Source organism: Lagenorhynchus albirostris, chromosome 14 (assembly GCF_949774975.1).
Source record: "Lagenorhynchus albirostris chromosome 14, mLagAlb1.1, whole genome shotgun sequence".
NCBI classification, from domain to species: domain Eukaryota; kingdom Metazoa; phylum Chordata; class Mammalia; order Artiodactyla; family Delphinidae; genus Lagenorhynchus; species Lagenorhynchus albirostris.
The window spans coordinates 70,417,416-70,431,300 of NC_083108.1; the positions used below are offsets into that span (position 1 = coordinate 70,417,416).

The following is a 13,885-nucleotide window of genomic DNA, read 5'->3' on the forward strand; positions in this document are numbered from 1 at the left end:
TTGCCCTTGGAGGAAAAGCAGCCACGAGTAAAAAGGCATCTACTTCCCAAAGTTACGTGTTGACACTAAGGAGGGAAAGAAAAGGAACAACAGTGTTTCCTTTGCTGAATTTTGGGTAGCAAACCACTTTTTTTTTTTTAACATCTTTATTGGAGTATAATTGCTTTACAATGGTGTGTTAGTTTCTGCTGTATAACAAAGTGAATCAGCTATACATATACATATATCCCCATATCCCCTCCCTCTTGCGTCTCCCTCCCACCCTCCCTATCCCATCCCTCTAGGTGGACACAAAGCACTGAGCTGATCTCCCTGTGCTATGCGGCTGCTTCCCACTAGCTATCTATTTTACATCTGGTAGTATATATAAGTCCATGCCACTCTCTCGCTTTGTCCCAGCTTACCCTTCCCCCTCCCCGTGTCCTCAAGTCCATTCTCTACGTCTGTATCTTTATCCTGCCCCTAAGTTCTTCAGAACCATTTAGAAAATCACTTTTATATAGAGCCCCTCACGTTACAGGTAGAGATACGGGAGAGCATAAGGACAGAGTGACATATCCATGTCTCACCACAAGTCGGTGACCAAGACAGGATTGAACCCCTGGCTCCAGACCCATGTTCCTTCCTCGATGCCACACTGACCCTAAGGGCTCAATACACACACTTTAATACACAAAAATCCCAGAGTACGTGTGAACCTGTCGATTATAAAAGTCGATAACCCCAAGTACTGACCTTATTTCCAATGGGTGTCACTGTGCTTAGTTTATGCCAATGTCACCTCTTCCAACACAAATTAATATTTAAGGAGTAGAGCCACACAGAATGTATTATAAGCCTGGGAAAAAGACAGACCCTCGAGGCTCCTCCAAAAACCAAAGTTTCGTTCAAACATGATAATTTCTGAAGCAACTTATTCTGTCCCAATTCCTAAACAGCTGGTTGAAGAACAAAATAATAAAACCTATTTATTAGGTATTGGTCACTTAATGCAACTGAAAACCAAAGCATAAGATCCAGTTAGCTTAGGACCTGCACACAGGGCCCCCTTAAACAGTATAAATGTAACTCTAAAGCATGTGTTTGTGAAAGCAAAGGTGGACTCACAGAGCCTTTTGTGAATGTGGGACTTGAAGAGAACTGTCTGAACTTGGAGGAAGATTAGCCGTTCAAAAGTTTATTTGGGGCTTCTTAATTGGCTTATTCTCCTTCTTTGAAGCAAAAAGTCGTAAATTTATCCCTCTTGGACTCAAAAGAGATCATGGTACTTCAGTGCCTGACCTTGCTTGACAAGCTGAGGTGTCTTTTCAGCTGGCTGCCATAAGACCCACAACTGAAAAGTCAAGTTTCCAAATGCTCCTTGCTCTTGGTGAACAAATCGACTAGAAAGTCGTGGAGATCAAACGCGACTGGCATTAAACTCCAACCCCCACTCCCAAATCAGGTAAGTACAGCTACAATAGTGTAATGTATTGTTCATCACTGAAACAACAATCTCCTCCACAAAAGCAAAAGTATCTGAGTAGAAAATTTAATTTCAATTTAATGAAAAGATTCTCCTTTAAAACATGATTAACAACTTCGCCAATAAGAAAGTACGTTTGGAAACATATGTCAGATTTGTTCCCCAAAGGCATCCATCTCCTCTGTAGTGAGATGGTTCTATTGTGTAATATCACATCAATCCAGCCACTGAGATACAAATCAGATGTTAAAATAAAACAAGTTAGTCATGAGCATCTGAGAGAATGAAAAAAGTACAAGAGAATTGGAAGTTTTCCCAGCAAGAGTTTTCCTAAGGAAAAAACACCAAAATACAATACTTTGACAGAAATTCATGTTACTGTAACCACTTTCAGAATCACATGGTCCATTATGATGAGACATGCCTCTACTAGGCATGGCTCAGACTCAGGGAGACCCACTGTTCCCAGCAGAGTGGAAACAGCTGTAACATGACCCAACATCTGCATCCTTATCATTAGGGCTCAGGACTCACCAAACTTATTTTCCTCCTAAAAGCTAATCAGAAAATGACTCTTTCCAAGCTCTCCACGGTGTTTCCCACCCCCCATTATTTGCAATTCTGGGATTTCCTGTTAAAGCTAGTACAGACTTTCATCTACAATTTTCAAGAACAGGCAGAAAATTACAAATCTCCTATCTTCTCCCCTATACTGGAGAGGGCTCTCTGGAAGGATAAAGTCAGAAGAAGGGAGAACTAGGAAGCCCAGCGGGTTCAAACTCACACAGAACCACTTTCAATACAGAGCCTTTATTTCCACCGCTTGTTAACGCTGTTTAGATCCTATGCTGAAACCTACTACTGTCCAGACTTGAAATCTGCATTGTTTGCGGACATTTTCTTGAGCCCTCATCCCATTTACCATTCAAAACCAAAAACAAAGCAAAACCAAAAAGTCTCAGTCCTCATGACCTCACACACAAAAAAGATTCCCTTATAATCTTATCAATTTCTGCCCATTTAAAAACATAATTGTTTCTAAAATTGCACTTTTGGGAAAAACTTTTATGAAAAGTGGACGATTATGAACCAAATCATAAAATTCCTGTGCCTGTCCATGCTCACAGCATCATTATAAGAATCTTTTTCATCCGCAGAGAGCACACCCGGAACAGAATTTGCCATTCTGTTTAATGATTCTCTGTCAGAGAAAAACTGATGTGGTTAGTAAAGCGTGTGGAACTTAAGCTCAATTACATCCAAGTCTAATGTTCCTAGAAATCACACAATGCTTAGTGACTATCAATCTCCAAAATCAATCTATTACAGACTAAACAGAGATTACCGGAGGGTGTCTCACAGGATGGAAAGTCAGATGACTTACCTTGTGCAAAGGGAGTACAAGGAACGCTCCTCCCCCACTCGCTTCTATGATTATGGCAACGAATCTGGGATTGACAGCACAAAAGGAACTATCCCAGGTCACTCGAGAAACCCGGATATCATCGTAACACTGGTCATTTTTCACCGCCTGTCCAAATACATGGCGAAACTTGCTCTGTCGTACCACTCGCCTCATCGTGTCTGTGGGAGAACAAAAAGTATATTAAAATCATGCCCCTGAGTGAAAGTTTTACTTTTACAAATGAAAAGCTGAAAAATAACAGAATGGTATGGCATTTTGTCTGCTCTTCTAATATGTAGCCAAATGGCAAATCCAAATTTCCTTTAGCAGCACGTAGCCAGAGAAAACTGCAAAATGTGTCAGGGCAAGAATGACAAAGAAATGAAAAATTCCTAACTCAAGATCCAGAAACAGCTCAACAGTTTTAATTTCAAGAGAAAGATCAAGGTAAAGAATGAAGGGAAGTAGCAGGACACAAAATTAATGCACAGAAATCTCTGGCATTCCTATACACTAATGATGAAAAATCTGAAAGTGAAATCAAGATAACACTCCCATTTACCATTGCAACAAAAAGAATAAAATATCTAGGAATAAACCTACCTAAGGAGACAAAAGACCTGTATGCAGAAAATTATAAGACACTGATGAAAGAAATTAAAGATGATACAAATAGATGGAGAGATATACCACGTTCTTGGATTGGAAGAATCAACATTGTGAAAATGACTGTACTACCCAAAGCAATCTACAGATTCAATACAATCCCTATCAAACTACCACTGGCATTTTTCACAAAACTAGAACAAAAAAATTTCACAATTTGTATGGAAACACAAAAGACCCCGAATAGCCAAAGCAATCTTGAGAACGAAAAACGGAGCTGGAGGAATCAGGCTCCCTGACTTCAGACTATACTACAAAGCTACAGTAATCAAGACAGTATGGTACTGGCACAAAAACAGAAAGATAGATCAATGGAACAAGATAGAAAGCCCAGAGATAAACCCACGCACATATGGTCACCTTATATTTGACAAAGGAGGTAGGAATGTACAGTGGAGAAAGGATAGCTTCTTCAATAAGTGGTGCTGGGAAAATTGGACAGGTACACGTAAAAGTATGAGATTAGATCACTCCCTAACACCATACACAAAAATAAGCTCAAAATGGATTAAAGACCTAAATGTAAGGCCAGAAACTATCAAACTCTTAGAGGAAAACATAGGCAGAACACTCTATGACATAAATCACAGCAAGATCCTTTTTGACCCACCTCCTAGAGAAATGGAAATAAAAACAAAAATAAACAAATGGGACCTAATGAAACTTAAAAGCTTTTGCACAGCAAAGGAAACCATAAACACCACCAAAAGACAACCCTCAGACTGGGAGAAAATATTTGCAAATGAATCAACTGACAAAGGATTAATCTCCAAAATTTATAAGCAGCTCATGCAGCTCAATAACAAAAAAACAAACAACCCAATCCAAAAATGGACAGAAGACCTAAATAGACATTTCTCCAAAGAAGACATACAGACTGTCAACAAACACATGAAAGAATGCTTAACATCATTAATCATTAGAGAAATGCAAATCAAAACTACAATGAGATATCATCTCACACCAGTCAGAATGGCCATCATCAAAAAATCTACAAACAATAAATGCTGGAGAGGGTGTGGAGAAAAGGGAACACTCCTGCACTGCTGGTGGGAACGTGAATTGGTACAGCTACTATGGAGAACAGTATGGAGGTTCCTTAAAAAACTACAAATAGAACTACCATATGACCCAGCAATCCCACTACTGGGCATATACCCTGAGAAAAACATAATTCAAAAAGAGTCATGTACCAAAATGTTCACTGAAGCTCTATTTACAATAGCCCGGAGATGGAGACAACCTAAGTGCCCATAATCAGATGAATGGATAAAGAAGATGTGGCACATATATACAATGGAATATTACTCAGCCATAAAAAGAAATGAAATTGAGCTATTTGTAATGAGGTGGATAGACCTAGAGTCTGTCATACAGAGTGAAGTAAGGCAGAAGGAGAAAGACAAATACCGTATGCTAACACATATATATGGAATTTAAGGAAAAAAAATGTCATGAAGAACCTAGGGGTAAGACAGGAATAAGGACACAGACCTACTGGAGAACGGACTTGAGGATATGGGGAGGGGGAGGGGTGAGCTGTGACAAAGCGAGGGAGAGGCATGGACATATATACACTGCCAAGCTTGGGGTAGATAGCTAGTGGGAAGCAGCCGCATAGCACAGGGATATCAGCTCGGTGCTTTGTGACCGCCTGGAGGGGTGGGATGGGGAGGGTGGGAGGGAGGGAGATGCAAGAGGGAAGAGATATGGGAACATATGTATATGTATAACTGATTCACTTTGTTATAAAGCAGAAACTAACACACCATTGTAAAGCAATTATACTCCAATAAAGATGTAAAAAAAAAAAAAAGAATGAAGGGAAATTAGCCTTTCAGAGTTGGGTGGGAATGGAAAGACAATCCACTCTAACCCGCCCTCCCCTTTTACAGATAAGGAAACTCCAAAGTGAAGTTATCTGATAGATCTGAAACTGAGGAATCCTTCCGCCCCCAAATTATGATATTGTGGCTTTTTCCTCAGTCTGCCAAGGCAATTTTTCCATTTTTCAGCTTTTTCTCCAGACATCAGCACTCTGGTCTGAGAGCGGAGACTGCTCACGAGTGTTTCCACAAGACCAACTACATGCAGTGGAGAATTCAGCACAAGCAAACCACCCTTGCCTTCAAGAGGCTTCCAACACAGGCAGGACAATCAGAGCAACTCGGAACCAAACTCCTGGTGCTGACTGCTACCAGAAGTCTGACTGCTACCATGGGGCAAAAGCCAGGTCTTGGAAAAGAGTAGCAAAAATTTTAATGGAAAGTAGAGACGAGGATGACAAGTGGTCTGACGCTAGCACACTGGACCTCTTAAGACAGCAAGAAGCGAAAAGCAAGGGGATGGGCTAAGAGGCTGTGACGGTGAACTGGGCCTGAGAAAGGCCTGTAGTGATCCCGGCAGCGGCAGTGAGACAGAGGAACAGAAAAACTCAGGGAGTGTAAAGGAAACCAGGATGTCAGAGCTGATCACTCACCACAGCCACTTCCCAAGTAAACCAGAGGGCCTAGGGGACAGGAAGTGACACCAAGCTGGTATTCCCAGGCTTCCTCATGGGTCATTTCGGACCCCAACTTCCACGGGGTTGTCCAAATGACACGTGCACTGACAGCGTTCAGGCTTTAGGATCAGCAGCCCCACCTGCCTGAGGTCTCCTGGGCTGCACCACAGTGTCCTTTTCCCGTCTGCTAATGCCAGCACATTCTGTTCACGCAGGCTAGGGAGGAAGGAGCCACGAGAAAACACAAGTGGAGATGGAACACAGTCAAACCTTCACAGCTCAGCTGAAAACAAGTGCCCCTGATCCCCAAGGACAGGAGGGCTAACTAACACCTGTCCACTCATGCCAAATGGGACACATGTGGGGCTGCTGCTAATTCCTCCCCTTGAATTCCCTTCCTCGTGGCTCTGGGCCCACTGCTAAGCACAAAAGGAGAGAAGTTAGTTTTGCCAGTCTCCTTCTACCGTTTCAAGGCATGTGCGGAAGCGGCCTCTCTCCAAGCCTAGGGCGTGTGGCTGGGCTGAGGTGACAAAGCCTTGGCAGGCTGGTGAGCAGGCGTGTTCCTCAGCCCAGCTGCTGCCAGACCTTCCCAGCTGACCACCAGGACCAGAGGCTGAGAGCACCTGGTGGAGGAGACGGCAAATGACTTGCTTCCGCTTGGCCGGGGTCCTCCATGTGTGAAACAGTATGAATACTTCTCAAACTGGAGGAGATAAGACAGCTTCCATGAGGTGGTGAAAACCAAAAGAAAAGCACATCCACACAAAAGCCAAGGTACAGCCAGCTGGTCTCAGGATCCATTTCCCTACACGACCATCTGCACAAGTGAGCAGAAGCCGGAATCCCTGCCATTACCTTCCAGCAAGTGTTTCAAAAGTAAAGTTAACAAAGAAGAAGGGGGAATTACACCATATACCAAAGAGTTGATATCCTTCATATATAAAGTTTTTATAGATTCCAAACATGAAAATCCCAGTAGGAAATTACACAAAGTACATGAAGAGGTAATTTACAAAAGAAACACAAATGGCATTTTACCTCCACTCCTTCCTGAAATCCTAACAAAATGACAGGAAAGGAATAAAAGCTGGTATAAACACCAAAGGAAAAGCGAAAGGACACTGGAAAGGAGCCTACAAGAGAGCAAATGTGACCACAAAACCGTGGAAGACGAAAGCTGTCAGGCAAGTGTAACTGACAGAAGTGAGTGTTCTCCACTCAGCTGAGGTCTCAGGAGGAGCGGCTCACAGAAGGACACCAGGCCCACTGTGAAACTGCCGAGCACTCAGAAGGGAAACAGACGTGGGAGAGGGGCTGCAGGGAAAACTGACCAAAAACCTAATTAGGAGCAGCTAGACACCCAGCTCTGCTCCTGAGTGCTGCACCATCAGGGGCCACCCCTCACCCGTCCCAGAAGCCACAGGGCAGGCCCTGGACAGAACAACACCAGCACAGGTGAGCACGGGTACCAGCAGGTACCAAACAGACGACCTGGTCCTGTACAGGGGAGCCTCCAGCCCTGTGTTCTGGAAGCTCCCAGAAGGCTGGCTGCCTGGCTGAGATAGCACCCGCCCTGCCCCACAGGAAGTCAGCCCTCACCACCCTCTGTGAGGTCCACCACCCACCCAGCCCCCCTACCCACACAGGCACTGGGGTCAGTTTTTTGGGGCCCACTAATCAATGTGAACGGACATTTGAGGAAGCCCTTCAACCTGAAAAATGGAGACAATCTTTCCTCTTCACTCAAATAGGCCAAGATACCATCTAATCTCACCAACAATATGAATATTAACATAAATATGGAAAGTGCTTTGAATGTCTTCACTGAAAGACATCACACAAATCTGCCGGCTGGTTGACACACCTTTAAAAGTCATTTCTGTATTACACAGAGTGACGTATGTTACACAAATTTTCATCTAACTACACGAAGTCAGAATGATAGACAGGTTCTTTTGCTACAACCATGGAGGACAGTTAGCTATAGAGCAGAGAGAGTGAGAAAAGCCGGGGCTCCCGGAGTGCTGTGCTGTCTGGGCCAGGCCATTCACATCCAAGGTCGAATCTGATCTGGGCTCAGCTGCCCACATGTGGCACAGCTGCTTTTGCTGTGCACAATAGAGAAAGGCAATTAAGAGGGCAGGCTCCAGAGTCAGGCAATCTTGTGAGTGAGAAGCACAGCTGTACCATTTACTTCCTGGCCGTGGTTCAGTAGGGCAAAGTCATAATCTCCTTAAGTGTCAGATCCTCTATCTGGAAATGGGTACATTACATATAAAGTTAAAGTGATCATTAAATGAGCACTTGCTAATGGGACTATAGCAGGAGATGATTTCGTTAAAGTACCCTGTCTGGTTAAAAACACATAACTAAATACACAATATATGTCAGCTATTGTTATCATCCTAGTACTTAACATAAGGTAATCCAGATTCAAATCCCAGCTCTGCCACTAACCTTTACGAGCCTCCGTTTCCTCATCTATAAAATGAAGGGGATGATACCCATCATAAGAATTAAAAACAACATCTGACAACCCAGGTCCAGATGGCTTCACTGCTGAAGTCTATCAAATATTTAAAGAATTAATACCGGTTCTTCACCAATTTTTACAAAGAATAGACAGGAACAAATTTCCAAACAAATTTTATGAGGCCAGTATTACTCTGATACCAAAATCAGACAAAGACATCACAAGAAAACTAGACTAATATCTTTTATAAATATAGACACAAAAATCCCCAACAAAATACTAGCAGACCAAATCTAGCAACATATGAAAAGGATTATACACCATGACCAAGTGGGACTTATCCCACAATGCAAGGTTGGTGTGACATCTGAAAATCAATTAATGTAACATGTATCAATCAGATAAAAACCAAAAATCACATGATCATCTCACAGAAATCTGACAAAATCAGAACAAGGACAGACATATAGGCCAACGGAATAGAACTGAAAGCGCAGAAATAAATTCATACATCTTTGGTCAAGCGATTTCGACAAGGGTACCAAAACCATTCAATGAGGGGAAAAGTAAGTCTTTTCAACAAATGGTGCTGGGACCATTGAATAGCCACATACAGAAGAAGCTGGACCCTGACCTCACATCATATAAAATAATTAACTCAAAATTGATCAAAGATATAACTATAAGGGCTTAAAACTTTAAAACTCTTGGGAGAAAACATAGGAATAAATCTTCATGACCTTGGATCTGGCAAAGGATTCTTAGATATGACAGCAAAAGCACAAGCAAAAAAATAAAAAGTGTACAAAATGGACCTCATCAAAATTAAAAACCTCTGTGCTTCAAAGTCACCATCAAGAAAGTGAAAAGACAACCCACAGAATGGGAGAAAATTTTTGTAAATCATATATCTGATAAGGCACTTGTATCTAGAATATATAAAAAATTCCTACAACTCGATAATAAAAAGACAAATAATCCAATTTAAAAATGAGCAAAGTACTTGAATAGATATCTTTCCAAAAAAGATACACAAACATCCAATAAGCACATGAAAAGGTGCTGGACATCTTTAGCCATTGGGGAAAGGTAAATCAAAACCACAATGAAATACCACTTCACACCCACTAGGATGGCTAATATCAGGCCAGAGAATAACAAGTACGGATGAGGATGCAGAGAAATCAGAACCCTCATACACTGGTAGCGGGAATGTAAAATGGTGCAGCTGCTTTGGAAAGCAGTCTGGTAGTTCTGAAACGATTAAACAGAGTTATGATGTGACCCTGAAATTCCACAACTAAGAATATACCCAAAAGAAATGAAAACAGGTATTCACACAAATACTTGTACAGGAATTTTCATAGCAGCGTATTCACAACAGCCAAAGGGTGAAAACAACCCATATGTTGGATATCCACTGGATGAACGGAAAAACAAAATGTGATATATCCACACAATGGGATGTTATTTGGCAATTAAAAAAAAAAAAAAGTTGGGGACTTCCCTGGAGGTCCAGTGGCTAAGACTCTGAGCTCCCAGTGCAGGGGGCCCGGGTTCGATCCCTGGTCAGGGAACTAGATCCCACATGCATGCTGCAACTAAGAGTTCGCACGCCACAACTAAAGATTCTGCATGCCGCAACTAAAGAAACTGCATGACGCAACTAAGACCCAGCGCAGCCTAAATAAATAAGTAAATATTTTTTTTAATAAGTAAATATTTAAAAAATAAAATAAAATAAAGTACTTACTAATACATGCCACAACTTGGATAAACCTTGAAAATATTACGCTAAGAAGCCAATTACAAAAGTCTACATATTATGATTTCTATTCACACGAAAGCCCAGAATAGGCAAACCTAGAGACACAGAAAGTAAATTAGCAGTTGCTTGGAGGGGAGGAAGCGGTACTGCGGAATAGCAGGTTACAGCTAAAGAGCACGGGGTTTCTTTCCGAAGTGATGGAAATATTCTGTAATTTGTGGTGACAGTTGCACATATTTGTGAACAAATTAAAAAGCACTGATGTACACTTCAAGTAGGGTGAGTTGTATGATATGTGAATTATACCTCAATAAAGCTGTTCTTTAAAAATCTGCAAAGTACCTAGCATAGAATCTGAAGCATAGTAATAGGCACTGTCCCATAAATGTCAACAATTGTTATTTAAGAGACTGCTAATAGGTTTCCCTACCCAAAGGGAGAAAACCCAAATCAATTTCCTACTGATTATGAGCCAAAAGTATGATTTTCACGTTAATGAACTAGTATCAGTTATCAAGGAACCTTTACAAAATTTTATGTTCTCCCACCTCAGCATGCTGTTTACTACAAAAAAAAAAACCCTCTTCTCGAGAAAGAGGCCTGCATTATCAAATGGTATTAGTGTTTCACCAATTTTTTAAACGCTTGGCTATAAATTTCCAAACGTCATATCATCAAACTTAGGCGTTCTTTTATTAAATATCTTATTCCAAATTATACAACTAGAGTGTCCCCAAAACTAAAGCATTTTATAAAGAAATCTAATTTTCAGTTATATTAAAAGGAGTAAGTGAAAGAATCCTGAACTAATACATAGACACAAAGTCCAAGGATAGAGTACATTCAATTTTGTGGGGGTGGGGGGTGGCACACCCCAAGGCATGCATAACTTCCCCCACCAGGGATAGAACTCACGCCCCCTGCAGTGGAAACCCGGAGTCTTAACCACTGGACCACCAGGGAAGTTCTCAATTTTAAATGTCTTGTCAGAGTTCAACCTTGGAGAGGTTGCCTGCTCATTAGGTCTTTCAAGTACAAATTCTTCAAACTGCAGAGGGCCTTTTCTTAGCAATTATCACAGTAATAAAGGATCCTCGTAGTAATAAGGAGGGAGACAATGTAGCAATAAGTCATTCATTAAGCAAATGAAAGAAATGTTTACAAATTTCAAAATAAACTGATTTTAGAAAAAATGCAACGTGGTTTTTAATTTCCACAAAATGTTGGGAATTACAAACCTTACCCAAGGCCTTATAATAGGCCTGCCCAAATTTCCAATAAGACTGGGACTATTCTAGAATGGTTTTCATTATAATAAAAACTGAGGTGTCTTTGAAAGACAATGTGAGAGCAGGTTGAGAGCACAGGCCCAACTCTGAAATGCTCTAAGATGTGGTTGAAACCTCAGTTTTAGAAACAAAGACACATGTCTCCTCTGCCCAAGTTTCTAGATGACACTGAAGGCCAAGCAAGAGTTAAGTCTTGATTGTCCAGCAGCCATCGTAGTAAACCTCTTTTTAGTTTATCTATCTTTTTTATAGTCACCATGCTGTACATTACATCTTATAACTGGAATTTTGTACCTTTAGACCCCTTCACCCATTTCATCCACCCCCCTAATCCACCACCTCTGGCAACCACCAAAATGTGCTGTCTCCATGAGTTTGGGTTTTGTTTTGTTTTTGTTTTCATTTTTAAGATTCAACATGTTAAGTGATATAGAGCAGCAGTCCCCAACCTTTTTTGGCACCAGGAACCGGTTTCATGGAATACAATTTTTCCATGGACCGAGGTGAGATGGCGTGGCAGGGATGGCTCAGGCGGTAATGCGAGCCATGGGGAGCAGCAGATGAAGCTTCACTCGCTCGCCCACCACTCACCTCCTGCTGTGTGGCCTGATTCCTAACAGGCTGTGGACCCCTGATATATTGAAATGTTATTTGTCTTTCTCTATCTGACTTACTTCACTTAGGATAATGCCCTCAATATCCACCCATGTTGTCACAAATGGCGGGATTTCCTTCTTTTTAATGGCTGAATAATATTCCATCATACCACATTTTCCCATCCATTTATCTGTTAATGGACACTTAGGTTGTTTCCACTATCTTGGCTATTGTAAATAATACTGCAGTGAACACAGGGGTGCAGATATCTTTTCAAGACAGTGATTTAGTTTCCTTTGGATAAATACCCAGAAGTGGAATTGCTGGATCATATGGTAGCTCTATTTTTAATTTTTTGAGGAACCTCCATACCATTTTCCATGGCTGCACCAATTTTACATTCCCACATAAATTTCTAATGAGTAGATAATATATTCTTGTTTTCTGCTCCAAATAAAGAAAATCTAAAAGCTGACTACCAAGATCCACAATACTTAGCAGCTCATCTAAGGAAACAAAAATTATTAAAATTTTCTTTACATGTTGGGTAAACATCTTAACCAAGAACAAGCTGTAAAAATAAGGTCCATGGTTTAAGGACTTATTTTATAAGCATCACAGTAAAGTTTGATAAAAATCATTCTCAGAAGAAAATTTCCATCTTACAGTCAGTTGATCATCCTCAACCTCCAGGGGAGTGTGAAGGCATGCTTCTTATGGTACTGCCTAGTCAAGTTACAGAGAAAATTTATTGCACAGGCCATACAAGAAATGTGTTGGGTGTTGGGAGGGAAAAATGTAGACAAGACAGGGTGTTTACAATACTGTAATGGCACCAAATAAAATATACTCAAAACACCTGAATAAATGTTACTACCTTTCCTCTATTCTCTCTACTTCCATCAATCTCGTAAAAAATGACGACAATTTTGACATTTTCCTGTTTAAAGATTCCAGCAGATGCACTTCTATGGTTTGTATGAAAGGAAACACATCCTGCTAGGAACACATACAGGAAAACCCCTACTAGCAGCAAAATCCTGCTCGGCACATTACTGAGACCATTCCAGAGCGTCAATTACTCAAGGACTCAGAAGGCTGAGCACGTCCCCTAGCCAGCAGCAACCACAGGAGACTCCAGAATGTCCCAATAGGGAAAGAACACATTCCCTCTAAGTTGATGCTTTTCTGGCCCTTTTTAATGTGGGAGAGATCGGACACGTTATTTAATAGAAAGTGGCAAGCAGGACAGCAGAGGAGGAAACAAATGTCCCGAAATCAGCTATTTAAATGGCAATGCCAACAGTTAAAAATTCTTTGTAAGAAGTTAGAAAGGTAATATGTAAGCCTACGTAGAAGACACATTCACAAGAAAGCAGACACCGAAAGGAAATACGGGAGGTGCTCTGATTAAATACAAAAATTCAACGTTCATCATTTCTGGATATGAGACGGCTGTGCTTTTTTTTGAATGTCCTTAAACAAAATTCATCAGTGACACTTGAAGAGTTCACCTAACAAATCATTTGTACTGCATCCAATTCCTTAGTTAACAGATTCATATATGAGATACTCAAGAAAAATACGCCTAATTTACCTACTTTAATAGAAGTTGTTTTACGAAGGAAGAAAAAAGACCGCATGCAACAATTTGCTTTATATAAAGCACAGCAGAAAGTCAGATAGATACACAACATTCCTCATACACAGCAGCTAAGG

General features: G+C 41.1%; 1 protein-coding gene across 4 annotated transcripts in view; it reads right to left on the reverse strand.

Moving 5' to 3' along the window:
* Nucleotides 1–13,885, reverse strand: part of CORO1C (coronin 1C) — an 83,398-nt gene that overhangs the window by 49,929 nt on the left and 19,584 nt on the right. For 3 of the 4 annotated variants that reach the window (XM_060170333.1, XM_060170335.1, XM_060170334.1), the window contains one exon: nt 2,850–3,049. The exons of the other annotated variant lie outside the window; for it this stretch is intronic. In XM_060170333.1, the coding sequence (XP_060026316.1) occupies nt 2,850–3,044 (195 nt within the window). In that variant the 5' untranslated portion in view covers nt 3,045–3,049. The remainder of the gene's footprint in view (nt 1–2,849; nt 3,050–13,885) is intronic. 4 annotated transcript variants of the gene reach the window in all.